Below are 27,185 nucleotides of genomic sequence, written 5' to 3' on the forward strand. Positions count from 1 at the left end.
TTGTTGCCATGCTTATGGTGTATGTTTGCAGATAGCACTGTAGTGCTGTGCACTAGGAATTGGAAGTGACTACTTGCACAATAGAATGTATGTTACTGAGTGAAAAGGGTGATAAGTAATGATGTAGGTGGACGATCTTTGGAGTACAGATGTATCATTCTCTTGATCCACCATCCAAATTCATTTTAAAATTGAATTCAGGTTAATGATGATTGAAAGTTTTTTAAAAAATAAGTCACCTTTGACTGGTTTCATTTTCTATCACTAATGTAAGTGAGGGACGTTTTTTTTTTGGTCTTTTTGTTTTAAAATAATAGAAGAAAAAAGGAACAGGTAATTAAAAGACTGAAAGAGAAACAGCATGTTGGAAACAGGCAAACATAAGTATTCAAAAAGATAAGACATTAATTTTTTCCTATAGCTAGAGTTGGGAGAATAAGGTATGAAAAACATATCATTCAATGTCCTCAGTATATCCTGCTGTGCTAATGTCACTATAATTGGGGTAACAAAAAAATTTAATTTTACTATTTTACTGACTAAATTCCCTCTTGTTTATCAAAGTGGCCTGCATCCTGCTCAATTCTGCCCAGTAGAAAATAATGTAATTATGAGTTTCTACTGTATATAATATTAAGAATATAATCTTGGTTTTATTACAATCACCTTTCTTAATTTTTTTTAAAAATCTCTGAATATCCTTAAGATCCTTGAATTTTTATGTCTTTAGATTTGTGTTCATGTTTATGATATTTGATAAGTAATTACTCACAGGCCTTATAGAGTTTTAAAGAATTTAGAACACCCATTTTAAGATCAATGTCTTCCAGGGCTGGATAGCCCCTGCTGTTTGCTAGGATGAGGTTGGTGCAGGGGTGTTTCTGTCTGGCAGGGTGCTGGAGAAGCGGGTGATGGGACTGGAAGCCAGACTTCCTCTTCTTGGTGTTCTGTTCAGGTTTTTTCCAGCCTCTTGGAACCTTCTTTGTAAGTGGAAAAACTCAGGTAGTCAAGTTGGAAAAGTGTTCTCTAGATATTTGTCTTATAGATTCCATTAATTTTATCCGAATATTAATCTTCAGTTTAAAACAATGATACCATAGATTTGGGCTTGTTGAAACAATTTCAGTTTCTGTCCTTTTTTAAAATCTGGTCTCATTTGTTTTAGGTTTAGCAGTTTCCCTACAACTCTTGCACGGAGACATTGAGCAAATCAGAAGGGAATACTCAACAGTATTTTCTCATGGAGTATCCATCACCCGGAAGTTGGGTTTTTCTAATATTATTATGCCTGGTAAGTGACTTGGGATGCACTACATGATGAAATATGGCTACTTTGTCTGCTTTTGATGCTTGAGAAATTTTTCAAATTGTCAGCTTCAAAGAGTTCAAATGGGCCATGCTTAAGAATAAAATGAGGTATTTAATTCCTTTTTTAAAAAGTCTTTACATTTTTATTATATTAGGGTGGATAACTTGTGGGGGTCATGGTTGCATTTCATTATGACCATAATAGGAAAACTGAAATTGAATACAGAAAATATTTTACCCTCTGGTGGGAAGTGTTATTGAAGTCAGGGGAAATCCTTACAGGTTTTGGCAAGAACAGTTATTAAGCAATGGCTAGCCTTTTTGGAGGATTTTTCCACCAGAGATATGTATGTATATGTGTATATAAATAAGCAGCCATATGCAAACGCCATATGTATTTCTATACATCTCCTAGTTCTATTTGTATATGTAAATCAGATCTATATTAGCAACTAAAAGAGACTCCAAAAAAGTGTTTGTTTCTGAGTGGAAATGGTAGAAGTTAAGGAGATTCACACCATCAAAGTAAATGCCAAGTTATAGTCTTTCTCAGGGCTCTACATCCTACTTTCCACAACCAAGAAAAAAAAAATAGAAAGACCAAGTAGTCTCAAATTGTCGACAGTATTTTTAGGAGCGAGATCCTTTAAATCACTGTTTAAGTCCCATGTGTAAAAAGCAAGCAATGGAAGTTGCATCTGACAGGCCCCTGGCACAGTTATGAGACTGATGGTAGGACTGTTGTCCATAAAGACCTAACATGATGCAGAAACTGACTGGCATTGACTGTCGTGGCATTTTGTGATCTCCTTACGGAAATTCATTCATGCAGGAAAGCCTAGGAGAACAGCCTGGGAAGTTTCCTGAGATGGCCTGACCTAGCTTAGGGACCCAGTCTGCCTGAGTATCTTCTGTTAACTATTGTCGAAAATGACTGTTTACAGCACTGTTTACTTGGTGGCATGTTATTCAGTGGCTCTTGCAACCATTCATTATTTCCTTCAGTTGCTATAAATAGCTAGTATTTCCTCTTTAACAAAAAAGAAAAAAATTTCATCCCACTGGGAAGCAAATTGATGGGTAAATCTAATATAAAAAGTGTATTTTAGAACAGAATGCAGCCAGATGCTAAAAGAATTCCTCAGCTTGGTCTACGAGCAGTATCATTGAGAAATGGAAAAATTTCAAGCAACATGACACTTCACTGGCTGAATAATTGTCTGGGGTGTGCTGTGCTCACGCAGCTCTTGTCTGGCTTTAATGATGAAAATGAGGTTTCTGTGGAATAAGGCTCGCTTCTGTCCGTTTCCCACACCACGTTATAATGGCGAAGTTCATGCTGACCAGGGAATCAATCCTCCCAGACACATGTCTGCAGTGCCCAAAACTGCAAGAGATTTTTTTTAAAGCACTTTCTTCTTTTTCTTCTCTCATTTTTTCTTCTTTGGCTTCTGAGTCTTTCAAATTAGATGGAGAAGGGAAAGATGTGTGTATTAACTTAAACAGCTGAAAGCAACTTTACAACTCAATGGAATGTTTTACATTGGCAAACATAACAGCCATTGTTTTGTTTTCCTTTGTTATTTTGACTTGTCAATTAATTCTCAGTGGTGGCTCTGATGAAAACTTGAGCTGAGTTTTCAATAAGAAAATATATGTGAACAGCATTTCTGATCCCAGTGTTGTATTGACAGTCTGCTAGGATGATGGGGTTTTTTGTTTGTTTGCTTTTCTTTTGTTTTTCTAGACTTGTCCTTCAGAGTTAGTATTGTGAATAGGGGTCAGGATGGGTGAAGCACATGTTTATACCTACAGGACCTTCATTAACTTAGTTACTGCCTTTCTGCAGAATAAATTATCTGTGGTCCTGACACTAACAGGAACGTACACAAAACTCTTCTTGAGGGTCACAGAATGTCATCAATGCCAAACTCTATTTGGGACGGGAAAACTGTGGAAACAGAGATTCTCCCCTTGGTCTGGCTTTTGCATGAGCTGGTCTCGGGAATGTCACCTGTTATAAGAAGACTACCTGCCCATGTGCTTTCGGCCTGTCATGAAGTCCTCTGAACCCTTCCTGTTGCTAAGGGTCAGTCATTCAGCACTTTATTTCTTAGAGTACCCAGTTTCCAAAGAAGAAAAGTTACCCTCTGTGAAGCTCCGTCACTGCCACCTACGAACCAAATAACTCTGCAGAAAGTTCCATGGTCTGGCCTCTGAGCCCATGAGAGGGAGGGCAGTGAAAATGTTTCAGTCAGTGCTCTCCAATTGAAATACAGTGCGAGCCACAAATGTAATTTTAACTTTTCTAGTAACCATTTTTAAAAAGTCGGAAGAAAGAGATGAAATTAATTTTAACAATATATTTTATTTAACCCAATGCATCCAAAATATCGTTTTAATAGGTAACCATATAAAAAATTCATAATGAGTTATTTTACACGATTTCAACCTAAGTCTTTGAAGGCTGGTAACTACTATACATTACAGCACATCTCTTTTCAGCCAAGTCACATTTCAAGGACTCAGTTGCCACATGTGGCAGTCGTTATGGGATTGGACAGCCAAGCTCTAAATGTCTTAACAGACTGTACAAAGCAGAGCTCGAGCCTTGCTGAATATCAGAAAGGACTAAGTTTCCATCCACCAGACGCTTTGGAACAAAGCTGGCTGATGTGTCAGGAATGTCATGGGAGGTCAGGCGGTATCCTCCTCCCGCCCTAAGGGTCCATTCTTATTCTGAGTTTCTGCTTCTTTCTAGGCAATCATCATGGTCTCCCTACTTTATCTTCCCTTCCTGTACCCTCTCTCCTGGAGACTTGTTGTCACATATCAACCAGTAAAACTACCCTTCTTTGTTAAGGAACACCTAATTAATACCTTCCAGTGCATTCACTTTTAATACATCTTGGCAGTTCCTAATCCTAAAAAGAATTAAGGAAAGGTGGTGGACTGATAGGGGAGGGAAGGGTTGAGATTTGGAGGCTAGAGGCTCACACTGAAAACGATGAACAGAGCCTATGTTTCAAATGGTTGCCAGCAGTCGTAGCTGTGATAGTGATTTCCAGATTTGTTTAAGTTTATTTTACAAGTATTTTCAGAGTAAGCCTCCTTTTCCTTTGGTCTTTAGGCAATAGTTCAAATAAGTCAAATTTCTGTTTGGTCAAAGTTGACTAGATAGTGATTACAAGACTGGGGTAAGAAGAATGTTGTAGAGATGTTTGCCTCCCATTTAAGAAGATATATAACTTTATTCTTTTAAATATATATATATATATATATATATATATATAATTATTATTATTTACCACTTACTGATAGAGACCTGTACATCACCAGATGGAATTGCGTCAAATAATCCTTCTTTTGGAGAAAACAAGTGGGACCCTGCTTTATTTGATGTTCCCTAAAAATATATCCTAAATCTAACCAAAGCTCACCACGCCCCGGTCCAAGTCACTGGACCTCCATATCATATAGGTGCAACTACTCTGCTTAGATCTGAACCCCTGATCATGCCAAGGGGTGGTGGTCTTTCACCCAGTGAATGCCACTGTGACCAAAGAGAGGGGGAGGCGTGTCACCCTGAGGTTGGATCCCAACCTTAGATCACATTGAGGAAGAGGCTGCTGCCCCCAAATTATGAAGCTTACATGCCCCACTTGCCCAAGGGTGTAGGAGTTCCCCAACAGGCACTACCAGAAATGCATGTGTTGTCCTAGAGTGTGAAGGGCAGCCCATCCCTGCTCCTGTGTCTCTGTGCACCACTGTCTGGAAAGTCCTTCATGGCTGCTGTTGTATCATTTGCCATTGCTTGCTTGATAGTCATAAACAAAAATTAAAAAGCTATCCCCTCAAAAGTTTAACATCTCAGAGTATTCTTTTAAAATAAAGCAAAACAAAAACGACAACAGATGTGTTTTACTGAAGTGTACTCTATGTGAGAAATCCAAGGTTAATTTTTCATCCCATGCGTAAGTTTTCCCTGTGTGTGGTCTGCCTTGATTTCCTGTTACTCGTGAATCTTGCCCCTATCCCTTACCCCGCCCCTCCCCCATCCACCGCTGCCCTGAAGGTATCCTGAAGTAGTAGAAGCCTAGGTGTGGATGGCATATTATATTAGTTTACTATGGCTACTGTAACAAATCGTCACAAATGAGGTGGCTTAAAACAATGCAAATATACTATTTTACAGTTCCGGAGATCAGAAGTTTGCATGAGTCTCACTGGGCTAATATCAGGGTGTCAGCAAGGCTGCATTTCTTCTGATGGCTCTAAAGGAGAATGCATTTCCTTGCCTTTACCAGCTTCTGGAGACTCCCTGTACTCCTTGGCTCATAGCCCAACATCATTCAACCTTTGCTTCTCTCATCATATCCCTTTCTCTGACCCTGACCTTCTGCCTCCCTCTTATAAGGACCTTTGTAATTATATTGAGCCCACCCTGATAATCAAAGAAAATCTCCCCATCTCAAGACTGTCAGCTTAATCACATCTGCGAAGTCCCTTTTGCCGTGTAAAGTAATCTATTCACAGGTTCCAAGGATTAGGACCTGGACCTGTTTGGGGAGGTAACGGGGTGCCTGCTACACACATGAAGGGCCATCCAGCTCAACCATGTGTCCAGTGCATGAATGTCTTCCTCAGGTCCCTGAGGATGGTTTTCCAGCTTGTACTTGAGTATTAATAATAGCCAAGATCACACCATCACATGTTACATCTTCTCTCAAAATGACTTCTTGCATGTTGAACTCGTCTCCCTCTACCTTCTGTCCATTGGATTGAGTTTCTCTGCTTATAACCTCAACATTTTAAAATTCAGTTAACTCTCTTGTCTCCCTCATCTCTCCTCTGATGGGTCCCTTCTCTATATCATTTATGGTCTGGATGATACCGTTTCTGTCCGTCTCTGTCCTAGAAATGAAATCAGCGCTTCATAATTGGTCTGACCAGTCAGGGTGGGACTGATACCTTCCTTGATCAAGGCACTAGTCTTTTGGAGACGAAGGCTGAATTGTGCTAGTTTATTTGATGGATGTTCTCATCCTAGTGAATTACATTTTCATGGGTAAAGCAGAGATACGGATAGTACATTGTGCATGTTTCTTAATCTCTATACTTTAGTTTCCTCATCTGTAAAATGGAAATAATAGGGCCTTTCTATAAGGTTAATGTGAGGATTTAATGAGATATTCTACTTATAGCACTTGGCAAAGTACCTAACTACTGTCTATCTGCTACTATCTGCTACTAAACATCATCATCATCATGTAAGGTCACAAAAACCCAGAGTCTTTTACGTATATTATTTTGTTTTTAAGAAGGAACTTTTCTTTTCCAGTTCCAAAAATAACAGCAAATATCTAGCACAGAAAAGGCACTGGACTAGCCCCTGTGGCTGGGGACAATGGTTTACTTGAAGTGATGAGCATGTCCTCTATGCCTTTAGCCAGTTCATTCATAGGACAGAATCAGGGATCAGGGTTTTCAACTACTGATAAAAACCTCTTGCCTGTTGAGGTCAAGCCATAAATCAACCCCATTTGATTGTAGTCACTGAACTCTTTTTGAGTTTGTTCCTATTGCTGTGGCCTTATCTCTATCTCGTCTACAGTGATGTTTTTAGAAGCCTTCACATGTGTAAAGCCTTCCCAGTCAGTGGGCCTGTGAAACAGAGAAAAGTGTCAAGCACATCAAATTTACAGAGTAATAAATTTAAGATGTGCAAGGTATTAATAAACATTGTCAGGCAAGTAGCTTTTCACGATTGGTGCTATGACTCCATTTCATACTCAGTTTATGATTTCTCTCTTAATTACCCAAGGTGCTTTCTTAACACCATTTGGGCTTATTAGTTTTCTCCAGAGCCAACCTCAAGTGTATTGACTTTAATTAGCACTTGTTTCAACTTTATCCTTCTGCATATTTTGGCAAAATGTGACACCTTGCAGTATTAGAACATAGCAAGCTGCAGATTCCTGGGGGGACACATGTAGAATGGCATACAGGAGAAATGTTCTTGTCATGTATTCTCTTTTCAAAGAAATCTTATTTTAGTCTAAAAGTTTTGCAAAAGATAAAGAGGGTTACAGGGACAGGGACAGTGACAGTTAAAGAACAGAAAACTAAAACATATGTATAAGGTGTTTTAATTTATGAATGTGTTATAGTCCAGAAGTTCTTTTGTAAGTCACAGAAACAGCAAGCATAACATAATAGTCTCGGACCTCCTACTTCCTCTGCCATCCCTACCTCTGCCTTTACCCCTTCCCCACTTTACTAAACAGAAAAACTTGAGGCCCCAAGGTTTATCTTACCCTGTATAGACTAATGTCACAGAGAGTAGACAGTAGCAGAGAAAGACTAGAATCCAGATCTCCTTTTTCCAGTCTTCCTATGACACTACATTTTTTTAGGCTTATTTGAATTCAGAAGAGAGAGAAGAATCCAGCAAAGTTATAAGCTAAATCAGCTCTAGGGGTCCATTTGGGAAGCAAAGGCCATTTTTAACTTTGGAAACACACCATAGCTTCCACAGATGTCTCATTCTCTTAGTGAGGGCCTCTCTCATGTGACACCCCCTCTCTTCCATTCAACACCCCGTCTCCTCTTACTTTTATCCATGGCACTTATCATTATTCAGTGTGCTCTATGTTTTACTTCTTTGTTCAAGACCTACTCCTACTAGAATCCCTCCACAGGGAAGGCATTTTTGCTTTGTTCACTGCTGAATCTACTGGGTCTAGAATAATATCTGGCACATAGTAGGTGCTCACGGTATATTTGCTGAATGAATACACGAAGAAAGAATTTCCTGCCACTGGCAGTATGTTACTGTCCCCCCACCCCTGTTCTTCTGTAGGGCCAGCCTGCATACAGTCGGGGGAGACAGGTTGCCTTGCAAACCTCCCTCACTGCCCCCCTCCCCAGCCCCCATCTTTGCTTAAGTCAGAGTCGCCGGTCCTTCCAACAGATGAGAGTTGGAAGTCCCCCTCCCAAGAAACACTTACTCTCCGTTTTGCGTGACAGTTAATCCCCATGTGGTTTGGACAAGCTAATCACTCATTATGAGAAATTTCTAAGGTAAAAAATCCTGTAGCTGTACTTCCCATTAATCAGTGTGTGTTTTATATTCTGTATGTAAGCACGGCCTCTCATCATGTGTCACCTACTCCAAGAAGCAAAGAAATTTTACTACTGTTAACTAACATCTTTTGCTCTGAAGTACCTTGATTTTTGTGTTGTTTTTTTTACCTGCCAAGTCTGTTTGCGGGAAAACTATTGTCAAGAATTTCCTCTCGGATTGTTGAAATAGCACATGTGCAGACCATTAGCATTGCAGACCTGTTTTGAGTTGAAATTGATGGCTTCAGAGGACAAAGTTTGTGAGCTTATTTATTCTATAATGGAATCGTTAAAATAAATAGCATTGAGAATGTGTGTTATGTATGTATGAATACATATATATATAAAATGATAAATTTATAGTAATTAAATGAACTGGGTTATAAAAAAAACAGAAAACTTGTAAAATTTACTGGACCATTTTCTCTTAAAATTTCTTTTTAATGGATATGGTTAAAACAAAAAACCTTCAAAGCATACACATATAATTTTACATGTGTTGAAATATGTTGCTTTTCTCCTGGAATTCCAAGTTCATTGCCTTTCCAGGTTGACTTGTATGAGTTGTATGAGAGTACTGAGAAATTCATAGGACAGAGACCACTGTATTAGTTGTTTCCACTAATGTATTCCTTATATACTCTTTGTAAACGGTGGGTGAGACTTCATCCTTTTTAGAACTTATTCAGTTTCTCTCTTTTATGGCCCATCTGTTTCCTGTTCAGCCAAAGTCATCTGCAAATGATGTTCTCATTAAAAGTTGCTCTTTATGAAGGAAGGTGACCAGGCACACTGGTATTCCTCCATGGTTTTGAAAGCTAGGGTACTTTCTTATAAACACTTTGGTCAGGAAGTTTGAGAAATTTCCCAAGTGTGGGCATATTTGTATGGTTATCGTTTCTTCTGGTGATTTACTTTCTTAAGGAGAGATTTTTTATTAGGAAAAAAAAATACTGCTTTTGGGCCTTCAGATGTTTGAAAGCTATGTTAAGTAAAAGTGAATTCAACCTTGCCAACCTCACCAACATTTACCTTCAAAAACTTTCTGGTCACACTTTGTTTACTTACTTCTCATGTCCGTATCCACTTACTGCTTACCCCTAATTTAATTCTTACAGGAGAGATCAAAGCAGGCTGTCAAGCGTGTTTGCCTCACTTTGCTAGTTGGCATTATATTCTATTTTTTTTCTTGCAGTAATAAGAAAGGGGCAAGATGAAAAAGCATTCAAGTTTATAAATAGCCAATGGAGAAACAAAAATAGATGATATATGTGTACATAGACTATGTCAGTCTGAATCCAGGGCCTTTCTTATTTGTTTTATAGCCTGATGGCAAGAAATGTTAAGCCAAGTGTGTCTGTATGTCTGACTTATTCTACATCTGTGTTCATAAACATTAATCTGGATTCTTCCAGTAGTGAGATCATTTCATCCATGACTTTTGGAAAAGATTTAAATTGTAACTGTACCCTTTGCAGTCCTATCATTTTCTTCCATTTAGGTATTTCTTCTTCTCTAAATGCTGTGACTATAAAGTATTAAGACTAGTTTCTTTGAGCCACCTTTGCGAGGCTGTCATTTTGTAATCGCACCTCATAAGTGAAATGAGGGAAATATTGAAAAATGGTGAAATTTGACAACACCTTCCTACCCAGGCCCAGTACTGTCCTCCTAAATGTGCATCTTCAGTATTGCTAATTCAGACTAGCAGAAGCTGGCCTTGGCTTTTCTTAGATGTTGGTACAAAGGGTGGGGACCTTTTTATAAAAGTATAAATATTGTATTTTACTTTTTTATTTGTATGCTATAACACTTTTTAATGAACTAAAGTTTTTCTTGATAGAGTACTTTATTACGCTTTTTACTATATATAACATGGTTTCAATTTTCCTCTCCTACTAGGTGAAATGCGGAATGATTTATACATCACTATAGAAAGGGGAGAATTTGAGAAAGGAGGAAAGAGTGTGGCCAGAAATGTGGAAGTTACGATGTTCATTGTAGAGAGTAGCGGCCAGACCTTGAAGGTACGTTAATGCTGGATTCTTTGTGGTAAAACAATTCCACATCCTTGCTTTGGGTTCATCTTTAATGCAATCAGTTAATTTCTGACTTGCAGTTTTTCCAATCTTATTTTTCTTTTCCACCCCTGTGTAGTTTTTTTTTAAATTATGAAAATGCCTTTCAGAAAAGAAAGTAGGAGAAAGAAAGGCTTTTACGGTTTGTTTAATTGTGTCAGCAATGTCCTCATAACAGCTATTCCTTAAATGCAGCATTTTTATGCCATTTCATTTTTCCCCTTTCATCTGTCATAGTTTTGAAGATGCATACTTTTGCTTTTGGCAATTGGTAAAACAAAACAAAAATCATATATCATCCTATGTATTTTCATTTTAACCAAAATAGGGCGTGAGGATTAAGCTCTTACTAATTGGGGTTATAATATCAGGTTCCTCTATGGAAGAAGTGTTTCATGTGAGCCCAGGGCTTAGTGAGTTTTACAGGAAGGCACAGAACAGGCTTTTGGCTGTGGCAGGTTGAGAATTTTATCATGTAGTTGACTCCAAATTGGGCACGCAGTTGCCCATCTAACTCATGTCACTGAGGTCCACCCTTAGCCGAATAGACCCTGGGAGACCAGCCTCAGGATGAAACAGACACAACCTGTCAGCAGAAGCAAGTGCAGAAACAGGCCTGTAAAGAACTGAGGAGGTAATTTCACCTGAAGTGCTATTTGGGGAACAGGCAGATAGAGCAAAGCAATTGCTCTGCTCCTCCCCACATCATCTTGAAATGAAGCTGTCTTTAACCTGCAAATTTCCTTTATTAGGATTTTATCTCCTTTGGCTCTGGAGAGCCACCAGCTAGCGAGTACCACTCCTTTGTGCTTTATCATAACAACAGTCCCAGGTGGTCTGAGCTACTGAAACTTCCTATCCCTGTGGATAAATTCAGGGGAGCGCACATCCGCTTCGAGTTTCGGCATTGTTCCAGTAAGTGTTTGGCAGGATTGTCTCCATGGCTTTGTTGTGCTGGGTAGTCTGCTAACTGAGCTGAAACAACAGTGTGGGCTAATCTGTAGAAAGTGTGTGACAAACCAGAGACCTCCACAAGGGAGAAACGAAGGTGAGTAAAGTCCTGGGAGGTGAATGGACTCACTTCTCGAAGAACCAATAACCTCTGTGGAAGCACAGTTGCAAGAGGGGAAGGAAACAGAATACCTATGGAAATCTACAGGGTTCTTCTTAAGTTGTTCACTTTCATAAAAACCGGTTCATCACTCTCACAGTCTGGAAAGACTAGATAGAAAGAGAAGATGCAGCAGTAAAGACCTGACTGGCTCAGGTGGTTTTAGGCAGTCCTGACCCATCTGCTGTCTCTCCAGCCAAGAGCTGATCCAGCTCTTAGACAGCTCAGGGGAACCCTCGGGGACATTCCTAGGCATGTGAAATCACTAGAAAAGCCTCTGAATCGTTCCAATACATATTGATTTGCATATATCTACATCACCGTGCATTCTCAAACAGTATTCAAATGAGGATCAAGTAATGTCAACTCAGACAGGTCTTAGAGATGATGTGAAGTAATTTCCCCATTTTATAGATCTAAAAAACCCAAGACATACAGACGTTACAGGATTTATTCATGTGGACATTACTTATCCATAATGTTATCATTTCCTATTGTCTCTATTTTAATTCTTTTGCATTCATTACCACTCTCTGAAGCCCCCACTCCCTGCCTCCACCAGCCCCGAGTCCAGGGATCTTCTGGTTTTCCCTGTGCCCCAGAAGTGTGCACTTCCGGTAGTGTACATTGTGACCAGAGAAGGTTCTGGTGAATCTTGCTTCAAGAGCAGGATAATAATCAAGAGAGGGACTTCCCTGGTGGCCAAAGTGGTTAAGAATCCACCTGCCAATGCAGGGGACACGGGTTTGAGCCCTGGTCCGGGAAGATCCCACATGCTGTGGAGCAACTAAGCCTGTGCACCACAACTACTGAAGCCCGCACGCCTAGAGCCCATGCTCCGCAACAAGAGAAGCTACTGCAATGAGAAACCCACGCACCGCAACGAAGAGTAGCCCCCTCTTGCTGCAACTAGAGAAAGCCTGTGTGCAGCAACAAAGACCCAACACAGCCATAAATAAATAAATAGATAGATAGATAGATAGATAGATAGATAGATAGATAAAATCAAGAGATAGAGAAGAATCACATTATTGGGGAAGCAGCAGGCTCCTCTCCAATCTGAAAGGAACAGAGGCATTGCCAGTAGATATGCAGTGACGTCGCCTGAGTGCTATGTAACTCGCCCGAGATTCAGGGAGAGGAGAAGGACTTTGTCTTGTTGTTGGGACTTTGGAATGTTTTGGAATTGGCTCAGAAGCTCCACAAGTTATGCTTTTGTGGATGTTTCAGAATATAGGGAGATGGCTAGCAGGGTCTTACCATTCTTCCAAATTCCTAGAAGAGTTTCATGGGTAGGATTTAAAGTGGGAAAAAATAAAGGACTTTCCGTGGTGCCATACCATTCCTTCCACCAATCTTTGTTATAAATTCTCACTTGGGCCTAATATGAGCTTTGAGCTTTGAGCTTTAAGGAAGAAAGAGAGGAAAATAAAAGTGAAATGGGAGAAAAAGGAGAAAGAACATTTGGAGAAAGTTACTATAACTCAGAACTTGGAAACTGGACTATAGGTGATTTTCAGTAGAACCTGTTAGATCTCTGCCATCTTGTCCTTCTACTTCAAACATTGTCCACAGGGTTTTTTGGTTTTTTTAAATGTTCATTGTTAAAATTCAGAAGAAACAGCAACATGTAAAGAAGAAAGAAAATCCCTACAAATAATCAGTGTAGTCATTTTATCACACGAACTTCCAAGTGTTCTTTGTGTGTACATGTATTTATTTTGAAATATTTATTCATGAAACATATTTATTAAATACCTGCTATATGTCAACCATTTTACTGGGCATTGAAAATACATCAGTGAACACAACAAAATACCTCCTCTCATAGATCTCTCACTCTAGAGAGGGAAGACAGACAACACTTGAGCAAATAAATCTATAATATATCAAGTAATGTTAAATACAGTGAAGAAGACTAAACTGGAGTTAGGTGCTAGAAAGCAGTGGTGCTATGTTGCTGTTTTACATAGGGCAGTCAGGATAGACCTCTCTGATAAAGAGGTGTGTCAACAACAACATAAAAGAAGTGAAGGTGTGAGCCTTTGGGTATCTGGGGAAAAAATATTTCAGGCATATAGAGCAGTAAGTATAAAACACTTGAGGTTGAAACATGGTTGGAACGAAACATGGCTGGCACTTTCAAGGAATAACAAGGAGGCCAGAATGAGCAAGTGAGAGAGTTTGGAGGTGAGAACCAGAGAAGTAGCAGGGGAGCCAGATCCCCTATTGTCTTTTAGGTCATGGGAAGGACTTTGGACTTTATTTGGAGTGAGAAGAGGCATTAGAGGTTTTAGTTTGAAGATAAGTCTGGCTGCTATATGGATGATAGATTGTAGGTGGGCCAGATGGGAACAGGCCATTTAGGAGGCTTATGCAGTCCTCCAAGTAAGAGATTTAAATGGTTTGATTCTTGTCTACAGATTTATTGACAGATTGGATGTGAAAGAAGGAGAAAATTCAAGGTTGACCCCAACATTTTGGCCTCATTATGAAGTGGTCATTTAATGAAGTGGGAAAGACAACAGGAAGAATCTGTTTGGAGAGCAAAACTCAAACATTCCATTTTAAATATGTTAAGGCTGAGAAGTCTATTAGACATTCAAGATATCAAGTAGGCAGTTGAATGAGGTCCAAGCCGAAGACTTAAACTTGATAATGAGAACATGTAGTTCAGTGGTGTGCTGTAAATATTTAACCAGCACTCAGGGTGATGGAGAGGGGAGGGGAAGCCCTAAATTATAGCATGTGCTGATTCCATGGGGTAAATACTCCCACTGTGGTCAATTTCAAGCTGCCAACGTGACGTCACTGATCTTGGAGTTGGGGAAAGATGCACACTGTCAGCTCTTGTGAGCCAGTACAGGCCAGCTCCAGCACATCACAGATGTCGAAGATTTTCAAAGCCATGAGACTGGTGAGATGTCTAAGTAAGTTTAGATAGCAAAGGAAGTCCAAGGATGCATCCCTGGAGCACTGACATCTTTAGTTTTGGGGAGAATGTAAAGTAGCCATTATGTGGATTAAGAAGGAATAGCCAGTGAGGTTGAAGGAGAATCGAGGAAGAGTAGAATCCAGGAGACTAAATGAAGAAAGTTTTTCAAGAGGGGATTGATCAGATGTGTCAGGTACCAGTGATAAATAAAATAAGGACAGAGAAATTATCACCTGATTTGGCATCATGGAGGTCATTGAACCTGACAAGCTGTTCTAGTGGATTTGCGGTGTTGAAAGCCTGGCTGGAGTGAGTCAAAGAGTAAGCTGGAGAAAAGGAAGGGCAGGCAGTGAGTATAGACAAATCTTTTGAGAAACTTTACTATAAAGAATATAGGTGAGCAGAGAAATGGGACAGTAGCTCTAAAAAAAAGTGGGTCACCAGAAGTTGGTTTTTTGGTGGTGTTCTTTTTTAAGATGGATCATTTAAAGCATGTTTGTTAGAGAGAAATCATTCAGTAGAGAGGAAAAGCTGATGTAGAAGAGTGGGGACAGCTGTAAGAGCAGTGTCCTTGAGTTGGGGAAGGAGCAGGGGACCCGGTGCTCAAGGTTAAGAATTCCCCTTGGCTAGGAGCAGTTCATACCTAGTATGAACTGGAAGACAGATGCAGGTGGGTAATAGGGCATGTGGGCATGTGGGAATTCTCTCTACATGAGGTGAAAGTGAGGGAAGTGTCAAGGTATTGGAGGCTTGAGAGGAGAGGAGAATGGATGAAATTATTGTCTGGAAAAGTAGAAGAGTGAGTTTATTAGGTAAATGTAGAAAGTTTGCCTATCCCGGGGTGCTTTTGTGGTTAGTGCACATTAATTAAACTTAGATTAGTGTAGGTATGGAATGAGCCACAAATTGGATTTTACAAGGGTGCAGTGTTATTAGTGGAAGTGTGGAGGGGGGAGGGGTTCAGGGTATTTTCAAGGAAGTGATTAGAATGATAGACCACAGAAATGGGAGGTTGGAGTGGAGGGGATGGAGGGATGGAAGGATGGGTCAATAAACTGGGGGTCCCAGGGGGCAGAATTGTTGGAGGTGAGGTACAAGAAAGGATGAATTGGAAAGTCAGGAGGTAGAATCCATGAACTCAGGGTTTTTATTAGTAAAAGGGGATTGTGTTATGCATATTATACATAACAGTCCATTCAGTTTATTAATCCTGATCTAATAGCTCAGGACAAAAGGCCATGCACTTTAATCTTTGTTTGGTATTTATTTCTATTTTATAGCGAAGGCAAATTTGGGGAAACTGTTGCTTTGTTCCTTATCTTTGCTAATTTTATGCATCTTGGATTCTTTTTATCTTTCCGAATTGAATACCAAAAACCACACCAAAATGACAGTCAAATCAACTTAGAAAATTATTTGTAAATAAGTCTTCTCCCCTAAATCATAAGTTCCATACCCAGCACGCTCATTGACATAGAAATCTCTTCCCAGAGGTCTTTGCTGTGACTTTTGTTTAACTTTAAAGGGTACTGATATTTCCCCAGTTTACCCCTGGGGTTGAAATCAATGATTTAAAAAGAAGAACCGTTGCTATAATCACATTTTCCGGGATGTCCTCATGCTAGGGGCCTAAGCTAGCCAGCCAGAATTACTACTCTCTGCACAGGGTTCCATGTCCCTGTGGTTAAATGCCAGGAGCAATGTGTTTGTTGCTAGAGCCTGTTGTCTAATCCTCAGGATCACCATATCTGACACCTCTAGTGAGGGTCTTACTGCATCCCAAAGCTGGACTTCTCTATCAAGGATAACCTCCACTTATGCACTTGTGTGGGAGAGAATAACCGTCCAGCCCATAATGGCTGCCAGCCCTGCAACTCTTCCCTACACGTCTAAATACGAGAGGGTCCAGTTGAACAAACCAGGTTCTTTCCATGCTTTCTCCATTTTTGGAGAAAAAGAAGGTGTGTGGAAAGAACTGCAGTGGTACCGAAGAGATCTAGAACAGGTTTCCTGACATTGTAAGGTCTCAATTTCCTTCTCTATAAACAATTGCCAATGACCCTTGACATTTCTAGCTGTTGTAATTCGCAATTAGGCATCTGAAAACCTCATTGCCTCATTTCCGACTTCCAGAATACTACTGCAGTAAGCTCTCATCAAACTATAGAATGCTGTTTATGTTTTTCAGCATGCCTTATTCCAAGGAGGTGGCTTCTGTAGGGCTCTGTGTTTACACACGTGGCTGTAGGGAGAGTTCTGTCATGGACCAAAGCAGAGCTGAGAGCCTCCCTTTCCAGGAGGAGTAAGCAAAATATTGCATTTCACATTCATTCATTCACTCGTTCATTTGTTTACTGTACATTTATTGAGAACCTACTGTGTTCTTGGCATTCTTTGAGATACCAAGAATAGATTAAATTAATTAGATAAGAATCCCGACCTCCATGGTGCTTACGTTCAGGAGTGGAGGGTAGGTTGTGAGGAGAAGAAACAGGAAATCCACAAATTAAAAAAAAGAAAAAAGAAAAAAAACCACCATAATTTCAGATAGTGAATCCCATGAAGCAAATTAGTCAAGGAATGTAACTTGCAGATTATAAGGCAGGAATATGGGGTTAGAGGGGGGCTACTGTAGATAGAGATCCCATCATAAAAGGTGCTCTTCATTGTGTAAAAGGAGCTGGCGTGTGTGTGTGTGTCGTGATCATCAGTCTTGATGATCACGCGTAGTCACAGTCTATGTATCTGAACACAGCTGTGTAAGCATACACTTAAATAATTGACTAATTTTCACAGGGAATTATGCTCAATATCTTGTAATAACCTATAACGGAAAAGAATCTGAAAAAATATATATATATATATGACTGAATCGCTTTGCCTTACACCTGAAACTAACACAACATTGTAAATCAACTATACTTCAATTAATTCCCAAAAATTGACTAATTTTTTTTTTCCCCTACAGCAAAGGAGAAAGGAGAAAAGAAGTTGTTTGGCTTCTCCTTCGTCCCCCTGATGCAGGAAGATGGTAGGACTCTCCCAGATGGCACTCACGAGCTCATTGTGCATAAGGTAACATCAGTCAGATGTTGGGGGCAGCTGTGAAAAACAGGGCTGAATTACTAACTCACTGTCTTATCCTCACTGTGGAAAAGAGAAAAAAAATGACTGCAAAGATACTCTTCTGGAAGATTGCTGACAGGGAGAGTGTCTTTTGAGAATATTGTCTCTATATTCTGTCATATTCTAACACCTATTTTAAAGATGATTTATTTTTTCATCTTAATTGAAGTGTAGGTATTTGGGTAAGTCTATAGGGTGACCTTAAAGTACTTTCCCTTGCTGTGATAGGATTAGATAAACCTTATAAATAAATTTTTAAATATTCCCAATACCTGCTTTCTTATCTGAAGATCTGTTTACCCCCAGAAGCAAATTTAGCAAGGTCAGCTTTACATTTTTCTTGTCTGCTGCTCTCACTAAGCAAGCAGAGAAGTGGCTGTTCTTTGTCATGACAACTTTAGTGGTTGTTACTTTCTATTTTTTGCATCAAGAATTGTCATAAAAACATTTGGAATAAAGGATAGTGTAGGAGGCAACAAAAACAAAACCCACGAAACAAGAGATCCTTAGAAGTTATCGGAGAATACCAGTAATAATGAAGTATAGAATAAAAACACTAGCAACGGGCTTCCCTGGTGGCGCAGTGGTTGAGAGTCCGCCTGCCGATGCAGGGGATACGGGTTCGTGCCCCGGTCTGGGAAGATCCCACATTCCGCGGAGCGGCTGGGCCCGTGAGCCATGGCCGCTGAACCTGCGCGTCCGGAGCCTGTGCTCCGCAACGGGAGAGGCCACAACAGTGAGAGGCCCGCGTACTGCAAAAAAAACAAAAAAAACCACTAGCAACTATGAAAAAGAGAATTAAAGTACATGATCTTCTCCAAAATATTTCTCCTTTGCGTTTCTGCATTTCTATAACCACATGCTATTCCAAGCTCTTGTCAACTCTCACCTGGGCGAACTAGTCCTGCAGACCTGCACCCTATCTCCCTCTAGTCCATTTTCCAGCCAGCCAGGGTGACCCATGTAAGGTGCAGATCTCACCAGGCACCTTTCTGATATAAACCCACTGAAAAGCTCCTGCCTCCCCCGTCTCCCCGCAGCTGACACTTCCTCATCCACAGAGGCGCACCTTGGCCAGAACTTTTATTCAGGAGAATGGTCCCCACGCCCCCGACCCCTACTCCCTGGATTTCCAGGTGGCTAAGTGCGCTCCCATGAGTTCCCTGGATATCTACACACATCTCTTACCATTGTCCTCATTACATTGTCCCATGATTGTCTGATGATCCCTTGACTTAACTCTGGTAGATATGTGAGCCCTTCAGGAGCAACAACTGTGTGAGAGGCGTTCTGGCACGCGGCAGATGTGCGGTGAAGATATACTGAATGAATGAAGGAGATTACAAACAAAATTTTTCTTTACCTTTGGATTATTGCTAGTAAAATGAGTGTCCCTGCACAAGACACCCGGTAATTTTTATTTGCGTATGTATATGTATGTGTATATTTCTTGAATCATTTGTGTTCTAGTTGTTTGTTCAACACATTGACTACAAACCGCAGGGCAGGCACTCTTCTAGTGACTGGGAATATAGTGGCGAACAAAACAGTTAAAGTCCCTCCATTTCTGACACGTACATTCTCTAGACTTCAAAAGTGACTTCAAGGAGCTCACAGTGTTAAAATACAAAGAAAAAAATATTTTAAAGCAGAGTAACCACTAAAGCAAACAGAGGAGCTAAATGCACTAGACACCTGAGATGATCTGTTTATATCACCTTTAGGTCTGAGGCCCCTTTATGTGATATGGGTAACATGACAGCCAATGTCTTCAGCTACAGTTCGCCAAAAGACATAAATGGTACTTGAGATGAATGTTTGTGATCTTTCCTCTACATACCATTAAATCTTCACACAGAAGAGGCAAGGCTAAGGTTATCATTAGCTTCCTAATAATATTTAGAAGAATAAATCACTTCTTTATGACATTTCACCATGTGGGCTCTCTCACCTGTGGGTCAGAGGGTGTTTTTTGGGCAGGTGCTAAGTTTCCAGTCAAGTTCAGGTTGACTTCCTCTAAACTAGTATGAATAACACCAAGATTCTTACTTGCTAATTAGAGATACCCATATACTTAAAATGCCAGGAGGACAGGTAGCAGAGCTTCCTTCTCCATGTGAGCATTTAGGAGTCCAACTGGTTTTGATTCCCAGACAGTCATTCTACTCCGTTACCAGGGGCCTGTCGTGGTGCCTTTGGCAGAGCCATTTTTCTCAGAAGTAGAGCTTTGAATCATCTCAAGCCCTTCCACAAATTTTCACTGAATACCCAGAATTCCAATCCATAAAGTATTATGAAAATTTATTTGAGCATCAACAATTTAAACGGCAGGTGTTCCCAGTGATCTTTCTCCATCACAGAGGAGGCTGAGGATGGTATCTGTAGATCATCTAATTTGGGGCAGACCTACACTGTGTAGATCCATCAGGAAGCATTAGCTCCACAGAAAAACCCTAAGTAGCTGAGTTGTCTTATGATTAGGGTTATTGTTGCTTAAAGAGGTATGGAATACCTGCCAAGCATAACATCTTATGTTTTTCGTCTAGTTGATGCCATGCTATTCTTTTTCATAGCACTGAGCCAAGAAGTTCAGTTTCAGCTTAAGGCCACTTGCAGGTTATGATTATAAAACCATATTATGAGCATAATGCTTATCCTTCCTGTGCCATGACAGGAAGGAGCACAGCTTCCTGATGATTGCAGCCTTGAATTTATTAATTAAAAAAAATTGAACGAAAAAAACAAAGAAAGTTAGGGAGACAAGTGGATTTCAAATTACTGGGTAAAAAAAATAGCCCATTTAATAAGTGGTGTTGAGATGACCACAGGGGGTGTTAGAGGGAAAAATAAAGAGCTGGATCACTACCTTGCTTCTTATACCAAAGCAATTCTCAGATTATATGTAAAAAATAAAACTGTAAGAGCCTATATACTATGAGTGAACATTTTTAGAAAGTTTAGGTAAAGAGGGCCTTTCTAATGATGATGCCTCTCAAATGTTACAAATCAGGTACAAAAAAATGTGTAACTTTGGCTAAATAAAGTTTAAAACATTTTTATTGATAATATCATCATCATCAAGGCTAAAAGACACATGATAAACTGAAACATGGTTGCAACACAGCTTACAAAGGGGGACTATTCCCAATTTAACGAGTTATTACAAATAAGTAAAAAAAAAGAAAAAAATTTGCTAAATGCTACAAACAAGCTATTCAAAAATACAAGAATATAAAATAAATATATGAATAATCAAAGAAATGCAAGTTAAATAAGAATGGGAAATCTTTTGGCTTATTAGGTTGGTAAAGACTTTTAAAACTGAGAATTGGCAAAGAAGATTAAAGGGAAACGAACACTCTCTTGCATTCATAGAGGGAAATGTACATAGTATTGTCTTTCTGGAGGGCAGTTTGGCAATACAATATTTTAAATATGTATATCCTTTGGCTCAGCCATTCCACATCTTGGTATTTATTGGGAGAAGATAATCAGATAAGGTAAGCAAACATGATTCAATGATGATCGATGCGGATTCCTTAAAATATGGAAAACTTGAAAGTAATCTAAATTACCAAAAACATAGGTCTGGTTAGATACATGAGTTAGTTATATCCATATAATGAATGAAATACTACATAGTTAATGAAATAATGTCTAGTGGAAATTTTTATGTGCATAGAAAAATGTTTATAATATATTGATAAACAGCATTTTATATATGCATACATTTAGTGTAAGACCATTTTTATAAAATTATGTAACTGCATGTCCACATGTATATATGTGCATAGCAGTGCTTGGAAGGATGTCCTAAAATATAAAACCACGATTTTATTTTTGTATTTCTTTCTCTTTTTTTCCTCCCTTTTCAGTGATTCACACGAAACTTTTCTCTTTTTTTTTTCACATCTTTATTGGAGTATAATTGCTTTACAATGGTGTGTTAGTTTCTGCTGTATAACAAAGTGAATCAGCTATACATATACATACATCCCCATATCTCTTCCTCTTGCATCTCCCCCCCAGCCTCCCTATCCCCCACTCTAGGTGGACACAAAGCACTGAGCTGATCTCCCTGTGCTATGTGTCTGCTTCCCACTAGCTATCTATTTTACATTTGGTAGTATATATATGTCCATGCCACTCTCTCACTTCATCCCAGCTTACCCTTCCCCCTCCCCATGTCCTCAAGTCCAATTCTATGTCTGCGTCTTTATTCCTGTCTTGTCCCTAGGTTCTTCAGAACCACTTTTTTTTTTTATTCCATATATATGTGTTAGCATATGGTATTTGTTTTTCTCTTTCTGACTTACTTCACTCTGTCTGACTGTCTATAGGTCCATCCACCTCTTTACAAATAACTCAATTTCATTTCCTATTATGGCTGAGTAATATTCTATTGTATATATGTGCCTCATCTTCTTTATCCATTCATCTGTCGATAGACACTTAGGTTGTCTCCATGTCCTGGCTATTGTAAACAGAGCTGCAATGAACACTGTGGTACATGACCCTTTTTGAATTATTGTTTTCTCAGGGTATATGCCCAGTAGTGGGATTGCTGGGCTGTATGGTAGCTCTGTTTTTAACTTTTTAAGGAACCTCCATACTGTTTTCCATAGTAGCTCTATCAGTTTACATTCCCACCAACAGTGCAAGAGGGTTCCCTTTTCTCCACACCCTCTCCAGCATTTATTGTTTCTAGATATTTTGATGATGGCCATTCTGACTGGTGTGAGGTGATACCTCATTGTAGTTTTGATTTGCATTTCTCTAATGATTAGGGATGTTGAGCATACATTCATGTGTTTCTTGGCAATCTGTATAGCTTCTTTGGAGAAATGTCTATTTAGGTCTTCTGCCCGTTTTGGGACTGGGTTTTTTATTTTTTTGATACTGAGCTGCATGAGCTGCTAGTATATTTTGGAGATTAATTCTTTGTCAGTTGCTTCATTTGCAAATATTTTCTTCCATTCTGAGGGTTGTCTTTTCATCTTGTTTATGGTTTGCTTTGCTGTGCAAAAGCTTTTAAATTTCATTAGGTCCTATTTGTTTATTTTTGTTTTTATTTCCATTTCTCTAGGAGATGGGTCAGAAAGGATCTTGCTGTGATTTATGTCATAGAGTGTTCTGCCTATGTTTTCCTCTAAGAGTTTGATAGTGTCTGCCCTTATATTTAGGTCTTTAATCCATTTTGAGTTTATTTTTGTGTATGGTGTTAAGGAGTGTTCTAATTTCATTCTTTTACATGTAGCTGTCCAGTTTTCCCAGCACCGCTTATTGAAGAGGCTGTCTTTCCTCCAGTGTATATACTTGCCTCCTTTGTCATAGATTAGTTGATCATAGGTGCATGGGTTTATCTCTGGGCTTGCTATCTTGTTGCATTGATCTATATTTCTGTTTTTGTGCCAGCACCATATTGTCTTGATTACTGTAGCTTTATAATATAGTCTGAAGTCAGGAAGTCTGATTCCTCCAGCTCTGTTTTTTTCCCTCAAGACTGCTTTGGCTATTCGGGGTCTTCTGTGCCTCCATACAAATTTTAAGATTTTTTGTTGTAGTTGTGTAAAAAACACCACTGGTAATTTTATAGGGATTGTATTGAATCTGTAGATTGCTTTGGGTAGTATAGTCATTTTCACAATATTGATTCTTCCAATCCAAGAACATGGTATATCTCTCCATCTGTTGGTATCATCTTTAATTTCTTTCATCAGTGTCTTATAGTTTTCTCTATACAGGTCTTTTCTCCCTAGGTAGGTTTATTCCCAGGTATTTTATTCTATTTGTTGCAGTGGTAAATGGGAGCGTTTCCTTAATTTCTCTTTCAGATTTTTCATCATTAGTGTATAGGAATGCAAGAGATTTCTGTGCATTAATTTTGTATCCTGCAACTTTACCAAATTCATTGATTAGCTGTAGTAGTTTTCTAGTGGCATCTGTAGGATCCTCTATGTATAGTATCATGTCATCTGCAAACAGTGACAGTTTTACTACTTTTTTCCAATTTGTATTCCTTTAATTTCTTTTTCTTCTCTGATTGATGTGGCTAGGACTTCCAAAACTATGTTGAATAATAGTGGTGAGAGTGGATATCCTTGTCTCGTTCCTGATCTTAGAGGAAATGCTTTCAGTTTTTCACCACTGAGAATGATGTTTGCTGTGCATTTCTTGTATATGGCCTTTATTATGTTGAGGTAGGTTTGCTCTATGCCCACTTTCTGGAGAGTTTTTATCATAAATGGGTGTTGAATTTTGTCAAAAGGTATTTCTACATCTATTGAGATAATCATATAGTTTTTATTCTTCAATTTGTTAATATGGTATATCACATTGCTCGATTTGCATATCTTGAAGAATCCTTGCATCCCTGGGATAAATCCCACTTGATCATGGTGTATGATCTTTTCAATATGTTGTTGGATTCTGTTTAGTAGTATTTTGTTGAGGATTTTTGTATCTATATTCATCAGTGATATTGGTCTGTAATTTTCTTTTTTTTTGTAGTATCTTTGGTTTTGGTATGAGTGTGATGGTGGCCTCATAGAATGAGTGTGGGAGTGCTCCTTCCTCCGAAAAGTTTTGGAAGAGTTTGAGAAGGATGGTTGTTTGCTGTTCTCTAAATGTTTGATAGAATTCACCTGTGAAGCCGTCTGATCCTGGACTTCTGTTTGTTGGAAGATTTTTAATCACAGTTTCAATTTCATTACTTGTGATTGGTCTGTTCATATTTCTTCATTGTTCAGTCTTGGAAGGTTATACTTTTCTAAGAATTTGTCCATTTCTTCCAGGTTGTCCATTTTATTGGCAGAGAGTTGCTTGTAGTAGTCTCTTAGGATGCTTTGTATTTCTGTGGTGTCTGTTGTCATTTCTGCTTTTTCATTTCTAATTTTATTGATTTGAGTCCTCTCCCTCTTTTTCTTGATGAGTCTGGCTAATGGTTTATCAAGTTTATCTTCTCAAAGAACCAGCTTTCAGTTTTATTGATCTTTGCTATTGTTTTCCTTGTTTCTATTTCATTTATTTCTGCTCTGATCTTTATGATTTCTTTCCTCTGTTAACTTTGGGTTTTGTTTGTTCTTCTTTCTCTAGTTCCTTTTGGTATAAGATTAGGTTGTTTATTTGAGATTTTTCTTGTTTCTTGAGGTAAGCTTGTATAGCTATAAACTTCCCTCTTATAACTGCTTTTGCTGCATCCTGTAGATTTTGGATCATCATGATGTCATTGTCATTTGTCTCTAGGTATTTTTTGATTGCTTCTTTGATTTCTTCAGTGATCTCTTGGTTATTTAATAACGTATTGTTTAACCTCCATGTGTTTGTATTTTTTACGTTTTTTTCCCTGTAATTCATTTATAATCTCATAGCATTGTGGTCAGAAAAGATGCTTCATATGATTTCAATTTTCTTAAATTTACTGAGGCTTGATTTTTGACCCAAGATATGTTCTATCTTGGAGAATGTTCTGTGTGCACTTGAGAAGAAAGTGTAATCTGCTGTTTCTGGATGGAATGTCGTCTAAATATCAATTAAATCTATCTGGTCTATTGTGTATTTAAAGCTTCTGTTTCTTTATTTATTTTCATTTTGGATGACCTGTCTATTGCTGTAAGTGAGGTATTAAAGTCCCCCACTATTATTGTGTTACTGTCGATTTCCTCTTTTATAGCTGTTAGCAGTTGTCTTATGTATTGAGGTGCTTCTATGTTGGGTGCATATATATTTATAATTGTTATATCTTCTTTTTTTGTGTGTGTGTGTGTGTGTGATATGTGGGCCTCTCACTGTTGTGGCCTCTCCTATTGCGGGGCACAGTCTCCGGACGTGCAGGCTCAGCGGCCATGGCTCATGGGCCCAGCTGCTCCGCAGCACGTGGGATCTTCCCGGACCGGGGCACCAACCCGTGTCCCCTGCATCGGCAGGCGGACTCTCAACCACTGCGCCACCAGGGAAGCCCTAGGATTTTTGCATCTATGTTTATCAGTGATAATGGCCGGTAGTTTTCTTTGTTTGTGACATCTTTGTCTGGTTTTGGTATCAGGGTGATAATGGCCTCGTAGAATGAGTTTGTAAGTGTTCCTCCCTCTGCTATATTTTGGAAGAGTTTGAGAAGGATAGGTGTTAGCTCTTCTCTAAATGTTTGATAGAATTCACCTGTGAAGCCATCGGGTCCTGGGCTTTTGTTTGTTGGAAGATTTTTTTTTTTTTTTTTTTTTTTTTTTTTTTTTGCGGTATGCGGGCCTCTCACTGTTGTGGCCTCTCCCGTTGCGGAGCACAGGCTCCGGACGCGCAGGCCTAGCGGCCATGGCTCACGGGCTTAGCCGCTCCGTGGCATGTGGGATCCTCCCGGACCAGGGCACGAACCCGCGTTTCCTGCATCGGCAGGCGGACTCTCAACCACTGCGCCACCAGGGAAGCCCTGTTGGAAGATTTTTATTCACAGTTTCAATTTCAGTGCTTGTGATCAGTCTGTTTATATTTTCTATTTCTTCCTGGTTCAGTCTTGGAAGGTTGTGCTTTTCTAAGAATTTGTCCATTTCTTCCAGGTTGCCCATATTACTGGCATATAGTTGCTTGTAGTAATCTCTCATGATCCTTTGTATTTCTGCAGTGTCAGTTGTTACTTCTCCTTTCTCCTTTCTAATTCTATTGATTTGAGTCTTCTCCCTGTTTTTCTTGTTGAGTCTGGCTAATGGTTTATCAATTTTGTTTATCTTCTCAAAGAACCAGCTTTTGGTTTTATTGATCTTTGCTATTTTTTCCTTCATTTCTTTTTCATTTATTTCTGGTCTGATTTTTTTTTTTTTTTCTAGTCTGATCTTTATGATTTCTTTCCTTCTGCTAACTTTGGAGTATTTTTGTTCTTCTTTCTCCTGTTGCTTTAGTTGTAAGGTTAGATTGTTTATTTGAGATGTTTCTTGTTTCTTGAGGTAGGACTGTATTGCTATAAAAGGCCCTCTTTGAACTGCTTTTACTGCATCCCATAGGTTTTGAGTCATCGTGTTTTCATTGTCATTTGTTTCTAGGTATTTTTTGATTTCCTCCCTGATTTCTTCAATGATCTCTTGGTTATTTAATAGTGTATTATTTAGCCTCCATGTGTTTGTATTTTTTACAGCTCTTTTCCTGTAATTGATATCTAGTCTCGTAGCATTGTGGTCAGAAAAGATACTTGATATGACTTCAATTTTCTTAAATTTCCCAAGGCTTGATTTGTGACCCAAGCTATGATATATCCTGGAGAATGTTCCATGAGCACTTGAGAAAAAAGTGCATTCTGTTGTTTTGGATGGAATGTCCTATAACTATCAATTAAGTCCATTTTGTTTAATGTATCATTTAAAGCTGTGTTTCCTTATTTATTTTCATTTTGGTTGATCTGTCCATTGATGAAAGTGGGGTGTTAAAGTTCCCTGCTATTATTGTGTTACTGTTGATTTCCCCTTTTATTGTTGTTAGCATTTGCCTTATGTATTGAGATGCTCCAGTATTGGGTGCA

General features: G+C 39.1%; 1 protein-coding gene across 4 annotated transcripts in view; it reads left to right on the plus strand.

The window, feature by feature from the left end:
* DOCK4 (dedicator of cytokinesis 4) overlaps positions 1 to 27,185 on the plus strand; it is a 484,849-nt gene that overhangs the window by 295,883 nt on the left and 161,781 nt on the right. For all 4 annotated transcript variants that reach the window (XM_067042314.1, XM_059074580.2, XM_067042316.1 and 1 more), the window contains exons 13-16: positions 1,166 to 1,291; positions 10,336 to 10,460; positions 11,264 to 11,426; positions 17,526 to 17,632. In XM_067042314.1, the coding sequence (XP_066898415.1) occupies positions 1,166 to 1,291; positions 10,336 to 10,460; positions 11,264 to 11,426; positions 17,526 to 17,632 (521 nt within the window). The remainder of the gene's footprint in view (positions 1 to 1,165; positions 1,292 to 10,335; positions 10,461 to 11,263; positions 11,427 to 17,525; positions 17,633 to 27,185) is intronic.

The sequence above is a fragment of the Kogia breviceps genome, chromosome 9, assembly GCF_026419965.1.
Source record: "Kogia breviceps isolate mKogBre1 chromosome 9, mKogBre1 haplotype 1, whole genome shotgun sequence".
Taxonomy (NCBI): Eukaryota; Metazoa; Chordata; class Mammalia; order Artiodactyla; family Physeteridae; genus Kogia; species Kogia breviceps.